The sequence below is a fragment of the Tympanuchus pallidicinctus genome, unplaced genomic scaffold (genome assembly GCF_026119805.1).
Source record: "Tympanuchus pallidicinctus isolate F22 unplaced genomic scaffold, pur_lepc_1.0 scaffold6, whole genome shotgun sequence".
Lineage (NCBI taxonomy): Eukaryota > Metazoa > Chordata > Aves > Galliformes > Phasianidae > Tympanuchus > Tympanuchus pallidicinctus.
Window position 1 is genome coordinate 6,973,056 of NW_026294780.1, and position 26,859 is coordinate 6,999,914.

Sequence of the window (26,859 nt, forward strand, 5' to 3'; positions counted from 1 at the left end):
AAAAGTGAGAATGCCAGTCACACGTTGAAGGCAAGGCATTAAGTATTAATTTTTGAGATTAGTCTTCCTGAGAATCCTTAAGGACAGTGGTGCAAACTTGTCCTTGCAGCAGTTACCATAAGCAACTTATGGCTTTTCTAAAATTGGGAAAAATGGGGGAATGGTTTGAAGTTGAGGGAGGGAAGATTTAGGTTGGATGTCAGGGGGAAGTTCTTTACAGAGAGAGTGGTGAGGTGCTGGAACAGGCTGCCCAGAGAGGCTGTGGATGCCCCATCCCTAAAGTTTTACAAGGCCAGATTGGATGAGGCCCTGGGCAGCCTGGTCTAGTATTAAATGGGGAGGTTGGTGACCCTGCCTGTGGCCAGGGAGTTGGAGATTCATGATCCTTGAGGTCCCTTCCAACCTCAAAACAACAAATTTTGCAGTATTTATAGCTCACCTGTAGCTCTTTGTCTCCTGCAGTAAAAGGTAGTGCTGGTTTAGTTTGTCTCTTCAGATTTCCATCTTGATGAGCTAAAATGTTCTCAAGCATTCAAATATTTGCTCTATTGATCCACATTCTTCATTAACTCTTCATCAGTGAGACCGTGCAAGATGAAGGTAGCACAGGACTGGCATACTGATACTTTTGTATTTATTCCTAACTTCCATCCCTTCTTTCACCTCTATATAAGCAGTAGTACTGTACCAAATTTGTGCTTGTGTTGTCCTAGAAATAGCTGCTAAAGTAAGTGCATAGTGCCTCACTAGGTTTGCCCACTGAGCAGTTCCAAGTCTTATTCTCTTCTGTTCTTTTTCTGCAGCTGTGACTCTAATGTTCCAGAGATGCTTGAAGTCAAATATCTAGAGAGAATTTATAAAGGATGAACTTGCCCTCTGTATAACACATGATGACAGGCAGCTTAGGAGGGCATCTTTTCTGAAGCTGTAAATCAGGCTGTTCCGTCTGCTTAAAAAGCACTCTAGTTCTTAGGTCTTTAGTTGTTTGGGACCTTGGGGGACGGCTAAGTATATAAGCCTTTTCATCAGATGAAAAAAGTCTGTAGAAGTGATCTAACAAGCCCAGGAACTTTTTAGTGTGTAGAAGAGCAGATGTTCATTGGAACCATAAATGCTTCCCTACGGTTTTCCGTAAGGACTTTGAGCTTGTTTAGAAAAATGTTAATGACTCGAGGCTCTCTGCAGCTCACTTCTGTCAAATGTGCCTGGCTGGCACACTTCACTTGAATGCTCAGAACCTGCTCTTTATGGACTGTGTGATAACTATAGCAGCATGCCTGTGCTTTGTGAGATTAGGGATCTGTTCCACTCTTGTGACTCATCTTCTGAGCAACCAGTTGCCTAGTTGTTTTTTCTCTGATGACGCTTGCTGTAGGATGTGTGTGGCCATTTTGGGCCCCACATGTTTTCATACCTATTTTTTTTCTGGACTGAGCCCTGTGCAGTTCTAAGCAGGACTGAGCCCTAGCAGCACCTTCCCTTGACTAGCTGCCACTGCTTCTTACGGCCTCCTACCTTCTTGTTGGCCACCCCGAGGAAAGCAGTAGCTGCAGACTTCAGTCTCGGCTGCATCCTGATGTTTTTTCCTGCAGTTGTTGGAGGAGTTGCAAGATAGCAGCCTGACAGCAGGGATCGGATGTTCCTAAACTGTGTGGTGCTTGATGTGAAGGATGTCCAGTTTGATATTTTATCAGCAGGAAGGGTACAAAACAGGATATTTCCCAGCAGCTGTTGTAGCCAGACCATGGAATACTGATGGTTAAAGTATGTTTAACTTCAAACATTAAATGTGAATTATGGATATAATTGTCATGTAGTTGAATCCAGACTTAAAATAATAGCTATGTTTTATTATAGCGGAGAAAATGTAAGAGTGAATTATGTCCAGTTCTATCATATAATCACATCCTACTCTGTAGTGCATCCTCCTAATACAATGGCAACAAGGTTTCCCATCTGCTTTAGCAATGAATTCACTGAATGATGCTCTCTGAGCCTTAGGCTGCTAAGTCTATCCTCCTCAATGTTCTCAGCTTAGTAGCAGTACAGAGCTGGTTTTGGGCCACCATTGTGTATAAACTAATCTGTGGAGTTTTCTTTGTTGCTTCTGATTTACTGCAGGGCTTTGGCAGATGCTGGCTAGCTGAATTTCTAAGGCTGAACATCTTCCTGATGTATTATGTGAGCCTAGCCCTCTCTAGAGATGAGGGGAGTGAGAGCAATAAGTAAGTTTTGTCAATCTGACTAGTGGGGTTTGTGGAAAATGTCTGTAGCCATAATTGGCACTGCAAATGGCTTGAAGTTGACTGGCAATAACCTGTCATTTTCTGCATAGCTGCATTTTTATTGCATCAGATAAGTGTAGCTGTAAAATACTCTGGGGTTGTATGGAATATGCTCTTTAAAACTCTGTATTTAAATTGTCAACATTTTGAAATGTCAGTAAGTAGTCTTGTCTTGCTGAAGAGTTTACTTCCCTGTGTTCTCCTTGAGTACATACTTTTGTAAATAAATAGTCTGTTTTCTAAATAAAATACATCTTAATCTTCTCATTACTTTTTAATGATCTTGTTGCCATTATGTTCTCTTGGGGACCAGAGAATAACCACCCACTCAAGTGTCACAGCTATTGTATTGTACCTTCTTTTACATCAAGACTGTTTTTCTACTCTGAAGAGAATGGGGAGTTGGTATTTTTTGTTTTATGTTTGGTGTTTTTTTTTTTCATTACAGTTCAATTACTCTTTATATATATACCAAAAAGTTACATTTTTTGGTGATGTGTGGTTTCTTTCTTGTTAATACCTATTAACTTTATTCACCATCTGGAGAAAGAGATCTGTGGATGCAGAGTGGGGGTCACAGAGCAAAACCAGCTCTAACTACTGTCCTGCCAACAGAAGGACCGTTTCTTTATTGACAGTCACCCATCATCACCTTTCATCTGTCTGCAACAGGGATTAAATTGCAAATTATCTTAAGATGACAGGGAAGACTTAAAGGAGGTATCAATCTGTGTACTTCTCAGGCCAAAACTACTCTGACTATTGTTCCCATTCCTCCTATGGGGCTGGACAGTTGTTTTTCACAGTACGTTGTAAAAGGAACAGTGTCAGTTAAAAGCTTATATTTCTTCAATATTTTTTTGTTTTGATTCCTGGCATTGTTCACTTGGTTACGTGTGTTTAATTAATTAATTGATTGCTCATGCTAATGATGCTCATCTTACTGATAGTGTTTTCTGGCTGGATTTTCTTTAGGCTGCTTGAGTAATTATTTTTATATTCCTGAATAGCATGTCTCGTGCCTCTTGTGGTTGCTTATTTTTTTACCTTGTTTTATTTCTGTTTAGTGAAAAGATGCGCAGCTGACTTCTTTATGCACACCGTATGAACTTTAGTTGCAAAATTTGCAAATACACAGGAGATTGTGCAACTGCCATTGTTGGCTTGCTTAGAATTGTCAGGCAGAAAGCTGCATTATTGCTGCAGCTGTATTGTGGTATTTTACAATGAATAGTTTCAGTGAAGTGTATTTTCAGTATTCAGTATTGTGTATTTTCAGTAGTTATTTGGTTATATCCTACTCAGTTCTGCTCAGAAGGAGGTAAAATGTTTGTTATATCCCAGTTGTCAGCCTGCAGCACAATTCGGAGTTTTTGGAGAGATGTGAATGAGGGTGAGGAAGAAGAGAGATGAAAGTGAGTGTTTTGTTTGTCTCTTTGAGCAGATACCAGATTTTACAAATTCATCAGTATCAGCATGTTTGCTTGGGTCTTCTCTTCCTTTGCAGGAAACTGGTAGTAGCCATTCACTGCAAAATATACGTAAGCTTCTTGCGTTACACCTCAGTTGACACTCCAAACTCAGAAGCTTGGTACAGGAGTGTCAAATCAGCTTCATGGATTTTTAATCCTCTTCTTCCAGGCCTGATTGTCGGGGTAATCTTGAGATACGGCACTCCTTCTTCCAGCGGCCGTGATAAACCGCTGAGCTGCTCACAGGAGGACAGGCCATTCACAACCCTGCTGGTCAACGTCAGTGGGAAGTTCTTCGAATATACGCTCAAAGGAGAAATAAGTCCTGGGAAGATTCACAACGTGGAGCAAAATGACATGTTGCGAAAGGTGAGGGTAGAGCCAGTTCTTGTGGATGTGTGCTGTTTGGCTGCGTGCTTCTCCTTCTTGAATGCTCTTAAATCTACGACTCCCTTCAATGGTAGTATCAAACGTCAGTGCTTTTGGTGGTAACAGCACCTCAATGCTTAACTGAGAAGCACCTTTTGTACTGTGTTGATGCTGGCAAAACTGTGTTCTGTTGCCACAGTGTAATACTTTTCCAAAGCCTTTGGCTGCTGCTGGAGTCTTAGTGTACACTTCTAATATCTATAAAATTCATGAAAACCAGCAGAGCAGGAAGAGCCTGATGCTACCTTCTGTAATGTAAGGTATAGAAGGAAATGAATACTCATTGCTTCTTGGTGTTATTTCCTTGGTTTTTTTTAATCTGCTTACTTTCAGGAAATAGTTGCTTGTTGCATCCTGTAATCCACCAAATTAAACAATCTGATATTAGAAACAAAACTTATCTATCAACTGTTGCTCAGATCTGCTATTTCCTTTCTTATTTTATTCAGTGGCAGGAATTAAATCTCTTCAGTGTGTAGCTGTGTAGCAAAGCTAGACTTTTAAGTACAGAATTGACACTTCAGGATTGTGTCTTAAAAATACTTTCAGTAACTATGACGAGGATGACTCTGAATGACTGTGAAGGTGGCTGTTTATACGTGTACCTGTCTGCTATAGACAGGTGAAGTGAGCTGATATGAGCCCCAGTCTGGGTGCACACTCTCATATTAGTCTTCACTAGGTCTAGTCTCACGTATGTGCAGGTCTTGTTTGAATTATAAATGATTGGTTTTGTTCCTTTGTCCAGTATAGTCTTCCACGGATACCTGCAGCATCCACTGGAACACTTAGAAGTGATGGTGATTCCACTTCCTGAAAACCAGACTTGTACGTGACTTGACTGGCTGGCAATAACAGTACGCTGGCTAGACTCAGGGAAAAAAAAATAACCAAACAACAAATGAATGTCTAAATATAATTTCATCTGCAAATACATGAATGTCATGTGCAATTAGATACATTTTCCAGCATCGTTTCCATTAGAATTAATTTTATTTCAAAAAAGGGACCATGTTTGGAAGTGTTGCAGGACTGTCACTGGTGATGAAAGCAAAGGTTGTTTTCCTAGGTGCTGTTCCCTATGGAGAGCTGCAGTTTTTTGCTGTCGTGTCTTTATAGGGCTAAACAGTAATTTGAAAGGTCATCTTGGCCAATTGACTGTTATTTCAACACTTAAAAATAGTAAGTGTCAAAAATGAAAGAGGAAAAAGACATAAAGTGTGTGATTGTTCCTAATTTGTTTCACATTTTATTTGTTTATTATTTTAGGTTACATTTGACCCAGAAGTTTTTTTCAACATTCTGTTGCCTCCTATTATTTTTCATGCTGGTTATAGCCTGAAGAAGGTAAGTGTAATCATCTTCTGTGGAAAATATCTTCACGGGAGACTGATCTGTTCAGGAGAGCAGTCTCCATTTCAATCATTTGTATACATCAGTAAGAAAAATCTTGATTTCCTTCACAGATTAGGTTAGGTCATCCTGTTTTAAGAAAAAATACTTTATATATGCATGGATATAAACACGTGTGTGTATATGCACCCTATCTAATCTTGCTAATTTGTTTTCCTTTGTGCATTAGCTGCATTTGAGCTAAAAGATATGCTGCTATGAACTGTTAAATGTCCAAAGTGCAGTACATTATATTGAGAAGTAGAGTCAAAATTCAACTCCAGTAGGGGTGTTCCAGACTCTGGATAATGAAAGGACCCAGATTGTTGTTTCACTAGAAGATGACATAAATTACTCATGTGGTGTATGTTTTTAGTTTTGAAACTAAGTCTTACTTACTGTATATCCTACGTATATACATCTTACCAAAATTTCGTTGGACAGAATTTGCATTGCAGTAATTGAAGGATTTCTCTAGAATGTGGCAATGAATGCAAGTGTAACAATGCAATGCACTGTGTTTTTAACTTTTTTTTTTTTTTTTTAAACTTGTTTAAACTTTCATTTCTTCTATACAGAGACACTTTTTCAGGAATTTGGGGTCGATTTTGGCCTACGCCTTTTTAGGAACAGCAGTCTCTTGTTTTATCATTGGGTAAGTGAAATTTGTGATATCTGTCCCTTGAGTTCATTGAGCCATTCAGATAGCTTTAATTTAGTGATCTGTTTGAATGTTATTTCTGATTCTCCCACTCAAAATTAAAGCATGACTTTTGCTGAGATCTGACTTCTAAGCAACACTGATAACAAAACAATACTGTCAAGTTTGAATCACTTTACAAGTCCAGACTACTAAAGAGCAGTGTCCAGTTTTTGATCTTATGTTGTAGTCCAAAATTAAACCTTTTTAGACTTCTGTTAGAATTAACTTTATTCCGAATTGTAGGCACTACTTGTAATAGAGTCTTAGCTATCAAATTTCTGGAGATGTCCTTTCCATTTTGCATGTGCACATTCTGTCTCTCCCTCTCTGATCAGAATATGTATATCACTTTATATATATGTGCACATTCGGTTTAAGATAATCATGTTAGTCACTTGCATACAATCACACAGATAATATTGTGTTCTTGGTGCATGGATATTCTGAAGTACAGGATAGTACTGAGTTTGCATAGGTGACTTCGATTTGCATCTTTCAATTTCACTACACAGAAATACCTTAAAAGCTATTCTCAGTTCAAAGCTTTTTCTCTTTGTACTGTGTTGGGAGAAGCATTACCGAGGGGAATTTTGAGCATGAAAATGTTTGCTGTGGTGGAAAAAGGAAGCAGCCTGTGGAGTTTGTGCTGGTTGTATGAACAGAATTCATGCTGTGCTTGCTTTATGTTTGCTGGATCATGTCTCACTCTTGACTCAGTTCCTAGAGAAGAGAGGAGGCCTTAATTTCAGAGCTTAGACTGCAGCACTGTCCCACAGAGCTCCAATGTAACAAAGCCCACCTGAAATATTGTTGCTTTTGGTTTTCCTTTGCTTGTTTGAAATATACTAACTTGTTTGACTTGGACTGTTTTATCCTTTCTCTTCAGGAATCTCATGTATGGGGTTGTGAAACTAATGAAGTTGGTGGGACAGCTCTCTGATAAATTCTATTATACAGATTGCCTCCTCTTTGGAGCGATAATATCTGCCACTGATCCAGGTAGCTTGCTGAGCAATTTTTAATGACCTTGCAAAATGATCCTGTTGCTAGGATTGTTGGCTGTATAACACGAATATATTAATAATTCTTTATTTTCTTTGATGTTATTCTAACATCTCTGATGTTCTGGGTGCTGTGAAAGCTATTCCATCAGTTTGGTGATTATGTGATCGTATGTTTGAGGGCAAATCCAACTTTCCTGTTCATTATACATTATTTTAATTATTTTTCCCCAACGGACTCTTTTTTAGCATGCTTCAAGTTTAGGGCTGAAAATAAATTATATTGGATATCAGGACTTCTGTGTCTTTGTTGCATCTGACATTTGATATTTTTCAGAGCTATATTTGAGGGTTTTTTTTTTTTTCTTCAAATGAAGTTCATACTATACAAGTTCAAAGAGAAGAATGCTCTTCTGCAAAGTAGTTTGAGCTTTTGGCAGAAAATTGAGTTATCCCTCTAAATCCAGCACGTTCACAAAGGTGTCTGTGCTTGCCAAGTCAGTCTGGAGAGTTGGTGGAAGAGCAGGGCCAGGGGATGGTGTTCTGAAGTATGAATTGTGACATTTAAAACAGATTATTTGATGTGCTCAGTGTTGTGTGTTGTGAAAATGGGAAGTAGCTCCTGTAATTGAGCTGAGCTCTGAGCAGGCTATGGCTGCACACTGTTTTGGCCTTTGTGCAAAGAACTGCCATCTGATTTTTGAAGCTTATATATGGGAACATCTGAAATCATTCTTTCAGGTCAGACTGGAGCCTTTTTTGAAAGGACTGCTGTAAATATTTAGCAGTCTTGTCCATTTCATATCCTGTGCAGATGCACGCTCCTGAGGCACAAGGTATGCTTTGGGGAACATTTACAGCCATTGATGCAATGATTGAAACAACAAAGCTATGTCAACAATCCACACATCAAGAGCAGCACAACATTTTTGTTGGTTATCTTATATGGAACACATTTTACAAAAAATAGCAGAGCGTTCTACAAGAAATAACAGAAGTATTTTGTCTGCACTGTGCCAATGCATCATAGGGGCTTTGCTATAAATGCTGTGCATGTGGGAGGGCACAGAGCTCCTGCCTAAAGAGGCTACCCTAAAACTGATGGCGGAATTGTTTACCTGAAGATAAACATGGCTAGTTTGTTTCCCAGATTGATTTTGATCCTTCAGTTCTTGTGTTTTATTGCTTAAGGCAAGCTGGTAAGTCTGCTTTCTCAGCTCTCAGTTGTTCCTGAAGTCATCCAGTATGGTTTTTTTGTTTGTTTTTTTTTTTTTCCTGCAGTTACCGTGCTGGCAATATTTAATGAGCTGCATGCTGATGTTGATCTCTATGCTCTTCTGTTCGGGGAGAGCGTTCTGAATGATGCTGTTGCCATTGTATTATCTTCGTAAGTAGCTACTTGAATTTCTACTCTGAAATTACTTAACTGCTTTAAATGCTTTTTCTGAGGAAAAAAATAATTTCAGACATGCTGTTTTAAATTAAGACTATTTCCTTGAACTTGACAATATATATCACAAGCCTTTGCCAAGGTTCTTCAGGCATACACACACCAGAAGGAAAAATTGCCTTCAGTATGGGTTGGTCTGTTCCGTTGTTCATTTTCTGCTGTTAAGGATTGAAACCATTCTGCTGCCACTTCTGACTTCTTGTTGTGTTACTCTCTTCCTAGGTCCATAGTTGCCTACCAGCCAACAGGTGAAAACACCCATGCTTTTGATGCAGCAGCATTTTTCAAGTCAGTTGGTGTTTTCCTAGGAATATTCAGTGGTTCTTTCATGATGGGAGCAGTGACAGGAGTAGTGACAGCTCTGATATCCTTTTATATGTTAAGCTCCTCCATATGAGAAACCACGTTCAGGTGCGAGCAGTGCTCACCTATTTCCTGCTGTAGCAATGGTGACTCTAGCTTATTTCAACCTGAGTGTGAAGATTTAACTCTGTCTATAGAAAGATACCCACAGAAATGGCTCTTTCCAGTATAACTGCGGCCATACCAGATGTATTAACAATTTATTAATTCTGCATGCAGTGTACTGCCAAAAGGTTTAAGGTCAATAAGAGGCTCTAAATAGATGGCCTATCATTCAGTGTTAGTAATTATGAAAAGTAGTTTTTAAGGCAACTGGAAGATAACTGGTGTTTTGTTCTGTCTTCAGCTTTTTTTTTGTTTTTTTTTTTGTTACCCTAATGAGGTTTTTCTGAGTGTTTCTCATTCAAACTTTTTCGCTGAAAATCTGTCATGCAGCTTGGAAAAGACTGTACCTCTGTCAGAGTTAACATCATGACATTGTGTGCTTTGCATGACCTGTCCTGCTCTCTTGACACTTATTTAGTTTGATCAGAACTCTGAAGCGCTCAGAGAGCAATCTGTGTGGGTTCTGCTTTGGGCTATGGCTGTAAATCTTAAGCTTGTGGTTCTTCTCCTGGAGGGGAAAAGAATCAATTTTTTTTTTTTTGCTTTTAGACTGAGAAGGATAACAATATTTCTGTGTGTCTCAGCTTGCTTTGATCTCCCTAGGCTTCTGAAAACTGACCAAGAAAGGGTAAAATGTGATATTTTGCACAATAATAATGAACCAGTGATTCTTTATCTTAAGCAGTAGTGCCTCAGCTGTATTTAGTTACAGGCACACCGCTCAGATTTGCCCAATGGTATCCTGCATAATGGAAACTTTTCAGATATAAGGAGGAATGAATGTGTGCTGTGATGCTTTCGTGTTTTGTCTTCCAGTTCCACTGTTCTACGGTTGATGTGACCCAAAATGATGATTCTTAAACTGGCTTTTAAGCCATTGGCCACCTATAGGTCTAGCTGCTCAAATGCTGTTGCTGTGGTTTTGGTTTTCTGAGCTGCTTCTAATTGCAGCTGGAATACTTTCAAATCCATTTTGTAAAATCATGTTCTAAAGCAGCAATTGGTTCTTGCTGTTTCTAATGCTTTGCTCAGGAGGGTGCTATGAGACTAGTAGGAAGGATGCTGTTCACAAGACAGCCTCTGGTTTAAAAATAAATGCATAAAAATGCATAAACTGTTGCTTAATTATACAATTTTAACTATTTTATTTTGGAAAACTACTTAATGGTGTATAATAATGTAGAAAGTAACAGTAAATGTGCATTTTAGTCATTGCTAGTTAGAACCTGTAACTTCAGTCATGAGTGAAGTTAATAGAACCTTACTCCCAAGCAATGTTCTGTAGCTCTGTCGTAGCTGTGAAGTACCCATCACCATACCTCTCTACCAGCAAAGGGCATTCATGCAGTCATGCACTGTCCTTTAAAAATAGACAGAATACTTATTTTGCAAGTGCATTGCAGACAATATATTGAAACTTGTTCTGGCTTTCAGCGAACTGTCTTGGCCTCAAAGCCTTTGGTTATTATTATTATTTTTTAATAACATTTAAAGTATTGCATCATTTAGTATTTTCTTTCTGAATTGTAGAATCTACTTGGCTGGAATGAAGTGAAGCCAAAATGCTATAGCTAAGAAATAAAGAAAGAAAACTCTTTGCTTTAATGTTCAAATTAGGAAAACAAGTAATTATTTTGAAGTAGTACTTCAATTTGGTCAATTAAAATAAAATAAATAAAATAAGTGATTTTTTTTTTTTTTCCCTTTCTATCACCCTCCTCTTCCTCCAGAATGATGACCACAAGTCTTAATTTTGAATTTAGTAAATTACTTTGATATGTTGCTTGCATTATAATGGCAAGAGAAATAAAGTGTTTGATTCACAAGGCTGCCAGAAAAGACTGGAAATGAGGAATTGGTTCGAATGGGGCTCCTTTTCTGACTTCAGGAGATCAACCTTCCACCTCTTCTTCTCCCATGGAGCAACAGATGTGACTGTCTAGTTGCTAAGGAAATACATGAATTCCTTTTGAGTCAGGCACTGGATAAATTTGTAGTGGGATTATCTAAGTCTTCTGTGGAAGATGGGTTGTAAGTACTGCTCGAGTGGTTGCTGCTTTAGAAGTATGATATTACACAATAAGTCTGTTGGGTGGTAGGAGTGATCCATGTAGTATAAGTGTATGTCTTCAAAAATGGCAGGGAGATGGATTATGTACGAAAAGGACCATGTGGAGAGTAACAGCTATTTAGAAAATGCTGAGTTTTATGTTTTGTTTAATGCCAGCAGTCATGGAGACATTTTGATCGTGATTTGGGCTTTTGTTTTGAGTTCAGCCTTCTGGCAAAGTAGGGTTGTGTTTGAAGTTGCATCTGGAATATGTGCTTCAGAGCCCTTCCCTTCTCTGAGCCATGCGGAATGCCAACAGGAAGCAGTGGTGTGGGTGGGGAGCAGGTAGCCATGCTCAGGAGTGCTTTGTGCTAACCACTGAAATGCTGCCAGCTGTTTGCCTCTGGTGTTAATCACTTGTGGCTGTGAACACCGTATTCTGTGACAAAGCCCTTGGGAGACTGCTTCCAATGAGTCTTGTGGGCCAACTGAATGCTTCTTGCAAGAATCACAAAGAGTGTTGTGAGCTGCAGACCTCCCAGGGCCTGTGAATTTCCTGTGAAAGTAGCGCTCCTCATTGTTTTTAATGTACTGAACCATGACTCCCCAAGTAGCTGTGTTGCCATTAGCTTTGATTGTGTAATGCCGCAGGAAGTCCTGGGTGCAGCTATATTATACGTGGAGAGGAGTGGTGGATGATGGTGCAGCCCTGATGTCTCTGTCAAGGTGCTGATTGCCTTCCTGTAGACAGGGAGAGTGCTACATCTTGCTGTTCCAAGTCTCCATACTGTTGTTCTCTTGCTGTTGCCCTGCTTGGATTTCAAAGACTGCCAGCCATCAGCCTTCAGAAGGAACAGAGGTTTCTCTACCACTCCTGTAGCACGTTATTACTTTCTATAACTCCCTGTACAGTTGTGTAGCTATCAACACCTGAGCTGTAGTAAGCTGTGCTATTTACGTGTTGCCAAAATAGTGAGAGAAGGGAGGAAAAAAAATCCCATAAATGGGAAGAAAAATTTTGAAATATGTGGAGAGCTGTATTTAAGGCAGCTGAAACTTGTTTCACTATTTGCTACCTATGTGAACTGTTAATTCTGTGTGTTTGACATCATTCAAGTTCTCTCATTTGGAAGATAAATTTGTTTTTTCTTCCCATGGAAAATGCTGAGCTTGCTGTGGTTGTGCTGGTGTTTTATCCAAGATGTATCAACACAGGGAGAAGAAATCTATCTTCTTGTAGGCAGGATATCAGTTTTACCTTAAAAATGCAGAAATATTCAAACTGGCTGAAAAATACTTCTCCACAAATCTGAGTGGAAAAATTCTGATAAATGTGCTTCATCCCAGGGTTTCTGTAGTTGAGATCAGCCCTGTAAATGAAACACTTCTGAATGCATTTTATGGTTTATCTAAAGGTGACCAGTGAGTATGTGTGTGCAGATCATTGTCTAAAAATAAGATATACTGTGAGGGAAAAAAGAAAAAGCAATCTGAATGGAACGCTGAGTATATATCCCTTGTGTGCTGGTACTTTGCAGGGAAATGTGGTATGGAGTAAGCTATTAGTTGAAAGAGGTGAGTTAGGCTGCAGCTGTGCAGCACACATCTAAAATTAATGACGTGAAAGGGACTCTTAATATGATGGAATTGATGTTTTTCATGCCAAAAAAATTTTTTTTTGGACTACCATTGGTTATTAGCACATAAAAGCGCTTTTTGTAAATGTTAGAGAGAAGCTGAAGGACCAGTGGGTTTCTTTTATTTGTGATCCCTTAACAAATGACTTAACGTGACGAAGTTTACCAAGTTACACTGCTTCCCTCTGCTGGAAACGGCTCTCTTCTTCTTAATGTCTTGGAGCACTTTCCTGCTAGCAGAAGCCTGTGGATTTACTGGTGAGTTGGTGGCTTTGAGTACACTAAGACAGAATTCCTGCCTGTCTTAGCCATGTATGCATGTTCTCATTAAACCTTCCTGTGAGAAACATGATGTTTGCATTAAAGCTTCTCTATATTCTGTACAATACCATAGAGGGTGGAACTCTGTGCAGTAAAAGCTCTTAAGAACAGCTTTCATTTGGCTTAAAAGCATCTGTGTCCCAGCATTCCCAGCCCCATCCTTGGTTTGAAAATGAGGTTCATAAAATCTCAAGGTTAAGGGTAACCTAAAAGGACTTGAGAAGGGAAAATATCTTGTGCTTGCATAGTAAACAGACTGATATATTTTTTACATGTAATTCTGTTTACAGGTGTAGTGGCTGTCCTGTTCTGTGGAATTACTCAGGCACATTATACGTACAATAACTTGTCAGTTGAATCAAGAAGTCGCACTAAGCAGGCAAGATCCTTTCACCTTCTGTACTATTTGTTGCTATAGTGCTGTGTACTGGTATTTTGAAAAGCATATTTATTGCTTGGCCTTTAACATGTTATTTTTTTTCTTCTTTCCTTAGCTATTTGAGGTATTGCACTTCCTGGCTGAGAACTTCATCTTTTCTTACATGGGTTTGGCACTGTTTACTTTCCAGAAACACATATTCAGCCCAGTTTTCATCATTGGAGCTTTTGTATCCTTTTTCAGTTTGTCTGAGGCTTCTCTATTTTCATGCGCGCCTGTAGACTGGTGGTGCATTTTAGCTTCATCAAATAAATGACACGGTGGTTGACCAGAGTATTCCTGTGTCTTGCAGACACAAGAAGTCTAAGAAAATATTTAATTAACCCTTATATCGAAGCCCTGAGGCCTCTGCCACAAAGTTGTTGGCTCTGCACCTGAGTGGGTACAAAGTCATGTATATTCAACATATCAGTAAATGGATATGCTTTCCTCCACGTAGCACAGAGGAACTATCAACACCTGAATTTGCAGATTTCCTTCCTAGCTAGGAAACATCAGTATCAGCAGAAGGGGGAAGCAGCGTACTGCTACATTTATCAGCATAGGCAAAGGGAGTCGCTTACTTGGGAAATGCGAGTGCCTGCTGCACAGATATGGAGAAACATTGAATCTAAAGGTAAAGTGATGGATGAGCATACTAGGGAATTCTTGGTGAAGAGTAGTTCACCAATGCAAATTATTTGAGTTGTTTTGCTTTGTTTGTTTTTAATATCTTCTGCTTGTCTGTTTTTCCTAAGACGTAAGGGATTTACAGATGACATTCAGGACTCTGATTTTCATCTGTTCTCATCTCAAATGTATGTGTTGCCCACCTGAAGAAGTTATACTAGATGAATCTAAGAGAGCGAGTGGAGTGGAAAAGAAGAGAAGCTGGGGAAATACAGGGGAGAGAGGTTTTGGAGAGGGGATGTGTGCCTGGATTGGTCTGTTATTCACTGTATCTACATCAAGTGTTAATGTCTTTTGGGAAAGGAAGATTCAAAACTTTTATTCTTCTCCAGACCTTATGATTCAAAAAAGTATGTTGCATCATGAAGGTTAAGCATGCGTGGTGTTGTGGCTATGAGCTGAAATGCATCTTCAACTTTCAGGGCTCCTGAGTTACCGTAGAGAGGAATCTACATTATAGTCTGTTTTTTCCCATTCCCACAATTGATATGTAGTTCTTAAGGCTGGAGAAAGCTTTGTAATAGTGCCTTAAGAGGGATTTGCATGATGTCAGTCTTTCCAAGAATGACATTAGAAATCATATACAAAGTCTCTTTGATTCTTGACAGTAATTTGTAACAAGTGGAATAATAAGTGTTCATCCCTCTGCTCTTTCCCAGTCTTTCCTCTAGAGATGTTTGCAGCATAGGTGAAAGCACTTTGAGCTTGTCAGTTTATGTAAATGGAGAAATAGCTTAGGATTTCTGTGAGTAAGAGATTGCAGAAGTTGTCAGGGCAAACAAGGTAGAGGTAGAAGGTTTTGACTTCTAAAATTTTCTTCGTGATTTTTTACCAGTCTGATCCAAAAGAAAAATTGTTCCTGTTGCTTTTGTCAGTGGAGAAGACAAAAATATGTGCCTCAGCTGTTGATGGCAAGCAGTGCTTGTAATGCTGTTGTGTTCAAACTTTTGTTCAAACTGGTATCCAGTTCCCATCATCACTGGCTGACTTGTTACCTGGCTCTCAGCTGCCTCAGAACCGAGCACTTTGGTGGTAGTCTCCCTCAGATAAGTTGGGAATTGCTAGATTCCTCATTCCTCCTTTCTAAGCAGATTGTATACTTATTCCTTCACTGTATTCCTGGAGGCTTGAAAATTCAGAGCAATTCAGAGTGTGATTGAAATGATGGACATGGAGGTTCATGTCTTCACTTTTCTCTGCCTACTGCAGGAGTAGGTCTCTTTGTCATGGAGATAAAAACTCAGGAAGCATAAAAGCGGCCTATTCTAGAATGTGTTTATTTTTTCTCCACCTTACTCTTTCTCTCATATCTATACTACTTCTAGGGATTTATCGCGCTTATCTTTATTTATCTTTGATCATTTACTTTTCTGAAACACTGACAAAAATGTTCCACATCCTCACATCTTTTATTTCTGAATTAACAAATGTTCTGGATCCCTGTCACCACTGGTTGAAGATACAGATGAAATAGTTGTCTGGGGTGCTGAATGTTGTAATTTTTTTTGTTTTTGCTATACCCATCTGTCCTCTGTCCAAGCTATGCCATCAGTCCTGTTTCTCCTCAGAATTTCTGTTCTATTCTCTTCCTGCCCACCTACTTTTACTGCATTTTTCACATCTCTTTGTACTACAACACTTCACCTTTGTTACCTCTGGTGTAATGTTTTTTTTTTTTTTTTTTTTTTTTTTTAAATTTTGAGGAAGATGAAGGGTGCTAGCACCCACATTTTGCCTTAGCAGCTGCTTTCCCCCTTGAGTTAATGCCTTATGGAGTGGGATCTGGGGGGATATGTAAACATCATTACTGTTGAAAGAGAAAGGTTGGACTGCAAAGGCAGAGCTAAGACCTCTGTGTCATTACCAAAATCCTACTCATTCTTCCTACAGGTGTTGGTCATGATGGTAACTTCTGCAGTGCCCGAAAGAACTGCAGTAAAAATTGCTTGGAATAACTGCATGAAGCTTTTTGTGAAAGTAATGATCAAAATCTTCGCTCCGTGAAGGTGGACTATATTGTTTTACTTCAGTATTTGGGTGTAACATCAACCCAGAAGGTCTTGAGTTCTTTCATGAATGCTTTTGTTTGTTTTCCATAAGAGCTGCTTCATTCTTCTAATGTTGATATCCTAGCAGCAAATAAACAGTATTGAGTTGTTGTGTAATAAGATTTCAGCTTATTGATCTAATTTGTACCAAAGTGTTCCTTAGGTGGGTGGAGCACTTATTCAGCTTTCTGGTTATTCATTGGAACCAGAGTGCAGGAGGGCAGGAGCTTTTCACTTACGGTTATGAATTTCTGCAGTACTTTTTAAAAGATTTTTGAACCTCACTCTAGTAATGATGATTATTTTTTAATTCATCTTTGTAGTTTCTCTGAGCATTTAAATGCCCACTGACCGGTAGGTCACATTGCCTCTGTAAGAGTGATGATAGTGGACACTTGCTGGTCTTTTATACTGACTTTCTTTCAATGCTAGGACTGCATTTCTGCTGGTCTAAAATGCAGTCTTATGTTGGAGGTAGTAATTGCTTATAATGTGATATTTTAAGTTTTTGTTTGCACAGCTGATGGTCTTCATACTAGATGTAATTTAACTTCATTAAAAACACATGGTTGTAATAGTCTGCATTCGGCGCAGTGAGTTCATTCTGCACAGATTTGGTGAAAGTCTGTTCTGTATAGACAGGAATAGTGTGACACTTGATATTGTTGCATGAATTTCTCATTAAAACAGAAGTTTCATGTTAGAGCCAGGTGCCCAAGACTGTGTTGAAATCCTGGGAAGGTGAAATCCTTAACCCTCAGCTGTGATCAGATTGCGATCTTTTTGGGAAGAGCTGCACATATCTACCCCCTCTCCTTCTTGCTGAATCTGGGCAGAAGGCATAAGATCAGCTGGAATTTTCAACACATGATGATGTTTTCAGGTAAAAGAGCAAAAACGTTGGGTAGAGCAAGAATTCTTTTTAAATCGTGTGGATTATGAAAGCAGGAGATTGTTCTGCAAACGTGTAGGTTTCCTTAACAGGGGACTTGGCAGCTGTAGCATGCTCTCATGTGTCTTTCAACTGTCATAGAAAGTGTAATGTCTAAGAAGAGTGACATCTTGAAATGACAGCTGCTGGCAGCTTATGATCACCTCATGTTGGGAATGGAGTATTTTCAGTTCAAGTGTTGAAGAAGTGTGCGTATTCATTTAGATTCAGGGAGCTGCTCCATTTCCAAAACTTATTTTGCTGTTGTCCACAGCTTGTTTTTTTTCTGCATTTCTTTCCTATTAATTTATGAATAATTCTTAACACTCGTGGATTCAGCAAGTTACAGTCTTAAGTCATCCCAGGGCATAATTTATCAATGAAACTGAGGGAGTTAAAACTCTTCTGAGATCACTCTGAACCCCTTGCTTTCTGCTTATCACTTTAAGCCTGTATGTCTGGAAAAGAAAGGAAAGATGCTGTATTATGACGGCGTGATTGCACTTCAGAAGCTCTATTTCATTTTTTTTTTTTCACATAGGTCTCAGGGGAGCCATGGCCTTTGCTCTGGCCATACGAGATACTGCTACCTATGCTCATCAGATGATGTTCTCAACAACTCTCCTCATTGTCTTCTTCACTGTGTGGATTGTTGGTGGAGGCACAACTCCCATGCTGTCATGGCTGAACATCAGGTCAGTATGTAGCTGTGTGCTGGGGAAACTTCACTTTTCAGGTGGTAAACTTGTTTGATGCTTGCTAGATATGCTCTAGGTATTTAGAACATTCTAATGTTAGTGCAGGCTGGTTCAAAAACAAAACAAGATGTTGCTGGTATTTGGCCTAAGCTTCCTAGTGGTCTGTGAGTAAGCGTACAGATCCTTGTCAGCCCAGTAGGATGTGGGAATAGCATTGCTAGATACAAAAAAGAATTTGCCAATCTGTTCCCATATTGACTTCTCATCCTGTATTTCCCCATCTTCTGCCTATGGGTAATGGTTGTGTTGTTTTTCGAGTTAGATGGGGATTTTAATGCTGTACTGAATGCACTTTAATCATTTATCTGAATATAATTAACAGCCTGAACAACTGAGATGAATAGAAACCTGCTTATCTGAGTGTTTCCTCTGTTTTGAGGTGAGAAATGACAAACAACACAATTATAGCCACTTGTCTGTAAATTCTGGTCAATACTTAGCACTTTAGGGCTGCAAATGTTTGAGACTGCTTATCAACAGAAGCCCTAAAGAATCATGATTCAATTCTTAAGGACAACTTCTGTTGGCAATCTGAAAGCTTTGGTAGTTAGTGTGGGGAGGGAAGAGAAGTATGATGGAGACTAGTTATGCTAACCAGAATGTCTACTGTTGTATTGTGCTAGAACAGTAAAAAGAAAGATAGTTTCCATCTTAGGAAGTACTAACAATCTTCAAGGATTGTTGCTCTTCTTGTAAAATTTCAGTGAACTACTTGTAGTAATAGGTAGCAAGTGCTTTCTAGATTGGGGAAAAAAAAAAGTATGAATGGATCAGCTGAAGCCAAACTATCTGATACAGTAATGTCAACAGCAAGTTTTGAAGTTTATGGGATGAGCTTACTAAAAACTGTGATATGTCAGACTGCCTGACAACCTGTCATTAAGGATATGTATTTGACAGAGTTGAACGGTTCTGTGCCAGGAAGACAGCTGCGTTCAATGTCAGATGCTTCCAGCCTGAGAAATTACAACAGTGATTTACAATTTCTCAGCTCTGTCTAGCAGCAGACACTGGTAATCCTGGTTTCCTTTTATATTTTGGTGCCAATTTTGTCATTTTTGTCCTTTAAATGCAATTTCCAGATGTTTAGCTAGCACTCCAGAAAGAGGTATCACTTCCATGTAGTCAGGGTCACCGAAAATCATGCTGCTAGCAACAGCATATGCAATACCTGGTCTTGAGATCAACAGCAAAACGATTCCACAGCTCCTGAGTCATTTTTGATGTGGTATCATGTGACCATGAGTGATACTTCTCAGCTCAGCCTGACTGGTGTCTCTTTCCGTATGAAAGCTGTTTAATGATTCTGACAAGATGCCTGGAGTAGGTACCATGTGCAGCTTTCCATTAGGCACCTCTGGAAATGGAAGCAGATTTCTGGCTAATAGTGGTATATAAGGAACTCTCATACTAATTACAGCAAATCAGGCGGATGGTGTCTGCTCCACCAGCAGTGTACAGAAGCTTTCTGGGGCGTGGGATACAAGAGAGCAGGAGATGAGTTCTTGCAAGCAGTAGATAGGTAAAAACATTTTTGCAATCTACCAAGATTGAACTGGGCTCAAGGAGCCTCCCATCCTGGAAGAGCAGCTGCTAACAGATGGTTGGCTGAACCATGGGCTGGAGTGTTTAGCTTTTTAAAATGTTAACCACATTTATTTAAGTAATTATTTTAATCATCACTTGTTTGACATGTTTGATAGAAAATAAATGTTTAGTTTGTCTACGAAGAGAAGGATATCATGTCAGCAGGGGAGCTCCACATAAGAGAGAAGTATTGCAGAGAACTGCTTGGGTCTGCCTGCAGCTGCCCTGAAGACTGCAGTGTTGATCACTGAAGCTGCTCTTCCTAGGGATGACCTCAGATTCGTGCCAGGAGGTGGCAGCCGTGTGCAGCTGATGAAGAGTTAGAAACTGGGGTTCTGGTGTTCTGCGTTGTGACAAAGTCCTTTCTGTGGGAAAGCACGAAGTCCCGCCTCACTTTTCATATGCAGGGAAGCGACAGATTACTTTCCAGCTGAATTTTAAACGTGTGCTGCTTTTCCATCACTTTCCCCCCGGTGAGTGAGGTAGGCAGGAGGAGATGAAGGTGCTCTTCTTTCCCAGTGCCTCACACAGCTGCACTGTGTAGTGCTGAGACAGCACTTCTTTGGATGCTTTCTCAGCTCCGGCACTTACTGTAAGATAACAGAGCCAGAGGCTGGGAATAAGCAGTGCTCCTGTCTAGGATTGTTTAGAAGAAGAGAGAGAAAAAGATAGAAGGTTCACTGTTCTCTGGAGAAAGTAAATGGAGAGAAATAGGAATCTAATGCCACTCGTGTGCTGGAATTAAATGCCAGGATTTGTGCAGACTCTTAAGTCCATCTCTCTTGTGAAGTTCACAGCAGTTTTTGGGGTGTTAAGAAAGACATAAATGATGAGATCTTTAAGAATTAGCCTGCACAGTTTAAATATAACAGTAGCATAGAGCTGGCTGCAGCCAAGACTTTCAGCCTGGCTTGGTACCACTGTGTTCATGCAGAGGTAGCTGTGTGCATGTGTGAGGCAATGGTTATGCAAGGATTCGGAGTTGCTGTAGCTCAGGTGGAGGCATGTACCTGTTGTTTGAATGGCAGTTGGCTTGCTTGCTTTGTTCTCCTGGTGATCCCTTCTCCAACTTGATATGAAATATATTAAAAGAAAAGTAGGTGAGAGGGAGAGGCTAATATGAAAGCTAAGTTTTGGTAAAGAACAAAAGGGAGCTTACAAGCAGTAAGGGGACCGAGTTCTTATGTGGCCTCATAGTGATAAGACAAGGAGGGAATGGCTTCAAGCTAAGAAAGAGGAAATTTAGGTTAGGTGTTAGGAAGAAGTTATTTCCTCAGGAGGTAGTGAGTCTCTTGCACAGGCTGCCCAGAGAAATTGTGGTTAACCCATTCTTGGAGCTGTTCCAGACCAGGTTGGATGGGGCTCTGAGAAGCCTGAGCTGGTCCCCAAGGTCCCCTCCAAACTGAGCTATTCTATGATTCTAGGAAAATAGACAAAAATGCCACATTCCTTGCTGTGCTCTGTTCTGAATATTTCAAGTAATCAGAAGAGCAGTTATATTTTAAGGATAAGGTATATAAACAGTTTCCCGTGGTCAAGTTTGAATGTACAACCGAGCCAAGGACCTGCTGTTTGCAGTGGAGGCTTCATTGGCATTTGCTGCTTAACTGGTTGGGGAAAGTAAGGTTGTGACAGCAAAAATAATGGGATCTTCAGGTGCTTTTTGTTTCTGCCACTTGATTTTAGGTGAGTTTAAAAATTACCACCAGAATCCAGTGTAAAGGCATGACATCAACTCTATTTGAATTTATGCACTGTCTTGGCTGTGGAACATATTCATGTATGTGAATATGAACTGATTTTTTTTAGTAGTAGGTGTTTTCTGGTAGAAATTAAAACAACTTACTAAAATATTAAAAATGAAAATCTCTTACTTTGTTGAGATTAAAGTGAAGAAACAATTTCCTGTGTGAAGCTTTAACATTTCCAGTAAATTAGCTCTGTAAATCAAAAACCACTGGCAAAGTTCCTCTTTTCTGAAAAGTAGCTGACATATAGCTTCATTTATTCGTTACAGGAGAAAGAAGAGGGGAACTTATTGTGTTTGTATAGAAAAATATTTCCCTTTTTTTTTGTTAGGTTTTGACCTAGTTCTAACTGTGAAGCAATGTGTAGATTAATGCCTGCTTCTCCTTCATAAGCTGCTTCAAACATTTGTGTATCTTAAAGAAGTAATTTCAATTATATTAAGCCACCTTTTTCGGAATCTTAAACATGAGGATTATAACTTTCCATTTAATATACTTAGGCTGCCTGGACAATGTCAGCTTAGGAATTTAGTGCCTTCTGCGTGACTTTGCAAATATAATCTTTCAAGGAGCTCTTTATCTAGTGATACCTTTTTTTTTCTTTTTTTTTTCCCCCTCTTTAAATAAGCAAACAACAAAAAAAACCCCACAAAACTAAGTAGTCTCACATAGTTGCTGTATGAACTATCTACCTATCTGGGTTGAAGGTGAAACTAACAGCTTGATGACAGTGTGTGGATGAATCTGGACCAGGGTGGTCCAGCTATTAGGCTTTGGATAAAATGCCTTTCTTGAAAACCATGTTTCAGTGTGCTGCAGTGACAAGAAGTGACGCTGGGATCCAGCCTTGTACTGTGTCTGTGTCTGAGGTGGGAATTGTTCAATAAGAGATCACGCCCTTCTGCTTTCCTCCCTGTTTCCATTTTTCTACAGTTCAGATCCACCATTTGGTTTATCATTTTCTAAGCTTGCTTTCTAACTACTTTCTTTTGCCTCTATAGGGTGAGTGTGTGCATTGTCCATTTCCCTCTGTTTCCCTCTTTCCTTTTGCCATGTATTTTTGTACTGTTTTCCCCAGTCTTCTATCTACGTTCAATTTCTCTTCTCTATATTCTGCTTTCTTCGATTCCTTGTCATCAGTCACGAATCTTTTTTAATGGGAGTGCAGTAGAGCCATCAGTTCTCTAGCCTTGCTGGACCGGCCCTGTGAGATTTTTCCCTGGTAGGAGAAGGATCACCTTCTTCTTTAGATGCCTGGATATAAGCATGGCAGTTCTTGTGGTCTGAAACACGGCTATTCCCACCAGAGAAAAAAAGAGTGAGGAACACCCAGGATCTGTAGGATCTGGGTTGATGGGATAATATGAATTTAACTGACCGAGCTCTGCCAAGCCTGCATGGGCAGTTTCAGGAGTCATTACCTTGGTTAGGTCAAGTAAAGTAGTACCAAAGGTGCCCTAAAGCTGACTTCTGCAGCAGCTTATCCAATTCTGGAGTTTTTGAGTGATAGCTTTAGTTTTATTTTTATTATTTAAAATATCAGGATGAGAATTGCCTTCTTCCTCAGCCACCGTCTACAAAGCAGTTGATCTCTTCCAAAACAGCTAAATTTTTCCAAAAATGCACTCACTCATACTGATGTTTTCCCAGATGTCTGTAATACTGACTTGGCAAAGGTACAGCAAAAAGAAGTCACAGAATTGAAGTTACTGGGCAATTTTTAATTTTAGCTTTTCCTGCATATGCAAACCTTTCTCTGTGCTGGACTTAAAATTCTGACTACTCTGACCTGTAATGTATGTTGGCATGGGAATTAAAAATCCAAAACCCAAATCTACCCAAAGTCTGGCATTTGCCTTAGCTTTGAAGGTTTAGACTACTGCACACCTGTAGTAGTAGCACAAGCTGTGAGCTTTAAGTATTTGGTTCTTAAACATGAGCCTGCAGTCAGTATGCATACCTGTTCTTTGTAAAGTAAGACCTGTGTGGATTGGTGGTAACCTAGGCTTTTATTTCAGACAGGCAGTATACAATTGATGCTGTATGCTTTCATGCAGATTTGGAGAGGGTTGGGGTGGAACAACGCCATGAATTGCTAAGGAACTTATATTGGAAAGTGCTAGAGTATGTTTTGTTTCTGACTTGTTTGTTTGTTTGTTCTTAAGTACAGTAGAAAAAAGGCAAAGCAAGTGGTGAGGGTGCTCTACTGTGACTGAAGATTAATCATCTTGGATTTTGTTAGCTTACTGTTAGTTAAGCCAGTTGAGTATTTTACGTATGTATTACCGGTATTTGCTCTAAAACTAGTAAGTGGTGGCAGCCTCTTTGGTATATGCATGGATTTCTGTTGTGTCTTTTTCTTTACTTTCTTTCTCCCCTCCAGAAAATACACGAGTCCAAAGTGCTGGGAATCATCTTTGATCAACTTTGTCTTCCTGTAGCATTTCTCTTAAGAGCTCTTGAGTATAATTTCTACAGTGTAGAAGTTATGAATGTGTAGCCTGTGTCATGAATTCAGGTGTTTTTCCTAGCCTGAATCTGAACAAATGAAGAATGTTATTGGACATCTCCATCAAAAAGAGCTGTTATTGTTAATTTCTATGATTTTTGTCACTATGCCATTGTTCTGTCATTCTTATTTTTGTGTATTTTGTCTGTTTTGTTTGGGTAAGGGTTTTTGTTTTGTTTTGCTAGGTAGTTCTGTAAAGCTGTCATCTCATGAGCTTTTTGTTACTCACATTCCATTCTTGTACTGTACCAGAGTTGGTGACCATGTTCCATCGGTGGAAGAGATGAGTGAAAGCCGCTGGCTGTATTTCAGGTGACACTGTGCTTTCCTTGATAACAAATTAACCTGGTGCTTGCCTTCCTTTATCTTTGTAACACTGTATACTCTTCTTCTATACTATGGCATGCTACTGCTGCTTCTCCTCTTCTGCAGTGCCATAGATATTCCTCACTTCGGAATTAGATTTCTTCTTGTAAACTGTGGGAGAGCATGGATCAAGCATTAAGTATTTAGCCTTACAAACAACTATGCAACCAAAAAAAAAAAAACCAACAACAACCAACCACTCTACCAGTAACTTTAGCTATCATTTATATGTAATTAATGAAACTAAATGAATGTCTTTGGCCTGGGAAGGCTTGAAAGCTGAGAAAACTATGGATGTGATCTTGTTATCCTTGATCACATAGACAGTCTTAGGCATTCTCTGGGGCTACTACGTACAGCTGTTCAAGAGGAGGGGACTTCTGCAGATGATTTATCTCAGCCTCTTTGAAATGTGTTTTTTAAAAGTAAAGGTTGTTAGATTGCTTTGTAGCAGGATGCTGATAAGAGTGGAGATGACAGAGAATCAGCTGGTTGTTTCTAGAACTGACAGGAAAAAGGAAAATACCTTGAAGTACACTGTATTTCTATCATCTGTATGTGCCACTATGTACAACACACAAAATTTTTGGTGTGGAGCAACGGTAAATTTTTCACAGAGCCTGTCACATGTGCAAGTTCTGTTGAGTGCTAAATTTGTCAGAGATGCACTGTGTTAGTATTAAAGCAGCACATACAGCAAATGTGAGAAGTACTATTTATTGTGGTCATTCCCGGCCATCAGTGCAACTACATATGCTAGGATGTAATAGTTATATTTTGGTAACTTCTCATCCAGGTCTTGTATGGCCTTGGAAAGGCTTTTGAAATATCAAAAGAAACTGTTCCATCTATTTAGAAAACTGACATAGTGGAGAACTTGAAGCAGTTTTACCTGCTTTTTTTTTTCCCCCCACTGTTCCTTTCCACATTTTTGGTTTCCATGTTTGTATCAACTATCTCCTAGCATGCTGCTTAAATTGCTGAATTGTACACAGCCATAGTGTTTGAGTGTTCCAGTATATTTCTCGAGGCTGCTGCCAGCCCATGATGCTCCATCCCTCCATGATCACTGTGCCCCTGCTTCACGTGAGTCCATCCTACAGTGCCATCCACCCTGAGCTGATTCCCATGGGCTGCAGCACTCCCAGTACTGCCCCAAACACAGCTCCATAGCTCAGGGCCCACCTTCAGGCACTGCCCCACATGGGTCCCCGCGGGCGGCAGCTCCCTCAGCCCTCCTGCCCCTATGCAGGCTCCTTTCCACGGGGTACCAGCAGGCTGTCCCTCCTCCAGGCCTCAGCCACCACTGCCCTGTGGGCTCCTCTGTGGCTGCACGGGGTGACCTGCTCCAAGCTGTGCTCGTGGGCTGTGGAACATTTGAGTAAAACACCACAATCCGTAGTGAGACTTCTTACCCTGTGCCTCTGATCTCTGAAAGGGAATTTGCATAAGCCAACCCAGTAACAATTTTTCTGCATGCGAAGATTGTTTAGATAAATGAAAAACTGTCATTGGCTTTTATAGCACACTTTAGTTATAGGAAGCTTTTTAAATGTACTTCAGGATGAGTTTTTCTTTTTTTTCTTTTTTTTCTTTCAACAATAAGAAAAGAATTATGATGAAAGCTATTCATGCATACACCAGCTTTCCTTGTACTTTCAGTTATGAAAGCAATTAAGAGTGAGGTAACTAAATGTTCTCTGAGCCTCTCTTCCTTGTAAAGGAGCTTAAGGGGATACCTGACTGTTCATGTGTTGTTCTGTTTCAGGTAATAAAAATGAGACTGTCTTGGAAATTGGGGGTGTAGGGTCTACAAAAACAGCGTTTGTTAGGAGAGCTATGTGTATATAATGTGAAACTTGACCAGATGGACTTGCTCTGAATAATAAATGCTTTCTATACATTTCACTCTGGTGAAAGATACTGTACACTAGTGAAAGTAGTTGTGGGAACTCAAAGTAGTATTGTATTTTGTGTTAATCTGCGAACTGAGAGACAAGCTTTGAAACATGAAGTTAAGGGAGGGGATAAAGTGGCTGTAAAAAGAATTCATTGGAGAAATTCAAAATATGTTACCCTGAAGAATAATTTTGAAAACCATTAAGAAGATGAATCTGTCCACGTGTTATTTCAATTTTGAAAGAAACTTCTGTAGTTTTTTTTGTTGTTGTTGTTTTTCGTTTTTCCTTCTCTGAAACAGGAAATGTTTTAATATAGAAAAGGGATCATACTCTTCAGGAAGACAGTGAACCCAAACACCTACCCTATGATCTACTTTTCCCTGAAATAGTATGGTCATCTTGCTTTGGTTGTCTTCTTAGCCCCTTTCCACTGTCTCAAAGAAAGAATCAAAGGCACAGCTTTATTAGTCAGATAGAAGCTGAGATGATTGTTTATGCTTTTATATAACATGAAGTGAATGGGTAGAAGCAAGTTAAAATTATTTTGGGAATGCAAGCTACGTTCATCTTCTGGAACAAGTTTTGTGGGCTCACAGTCCATGTTGCCAGCTGCATAGCTAACTCAAGTCTGGTGGTTGTTTGTAGTGCGTTGGACCTCCCTGATGTGCAGTTGGAACTAGAAAAGCCACAAATCT

The 26,859-nt window shown here is 39.6% G+C and overlaps 1 protein-coding gene across 3 annotated transcripts in view; it reads left to right on the forward strand.

The window, feature by feature from the left end:
- Window positions 1-26,859, forward strand: part of SLC9A7 (solute carrier family 9 member A7) — a 67,284-nt gene that overhangs the window by 25,366 nt on the left and 15,059 nt on the right. For 2 of the 3 annotated variants that reach the window (XM_052664825.1, XM_052664822.1), the window contains exons 2-13: window positions 3,927-4,126; window positions 5,456-5,533; window positions 6,157-6,233; window positions 7,168-7,280; window positions 8,564-8,669; window positions 8,955-9,101; window positions 13,045-13,145; window positions 13,499-13,587; window positions 13,703-13,816; window positions 17,136-17,247; window positions 17,837-17,990; window positions 24,150-24,209. In XM_052664825.1, coding sequence (XP_052520785.1) covers window positions 3,927-4,126; window positions 5,456-5,533; window positions 6,157-6,233; window positions 7,168-7,280; window positions 8,564-8,669; window positions 8,955-9,101; window positions 13,045-13,145; window positions 13,499-13,587; window positions 13,703-13,816; window positions 17,136-17,247; window positions 17,837-17,990; window positions 24,150-24,209 — 1,351 coding nt within the window. The remainder of the gene's footprint in view (window positions 1-3,926; window positions 4,127-5,455; window positions 5,534-6,156; window positions 6,234-7,167; window positions 7,281-8,563; window positions 8,670-8,954; window positions 9,102-13,044; window positions 13,146-13,498; window positions 13,588-13,702; window positions 13,817-17,135; window positions 17,248-17,836; window positions 17,991-24,149; window positions 24,210-26,859) is intronic. The other variant, XM_052664823.1, reaches the window with a different exon arrangement.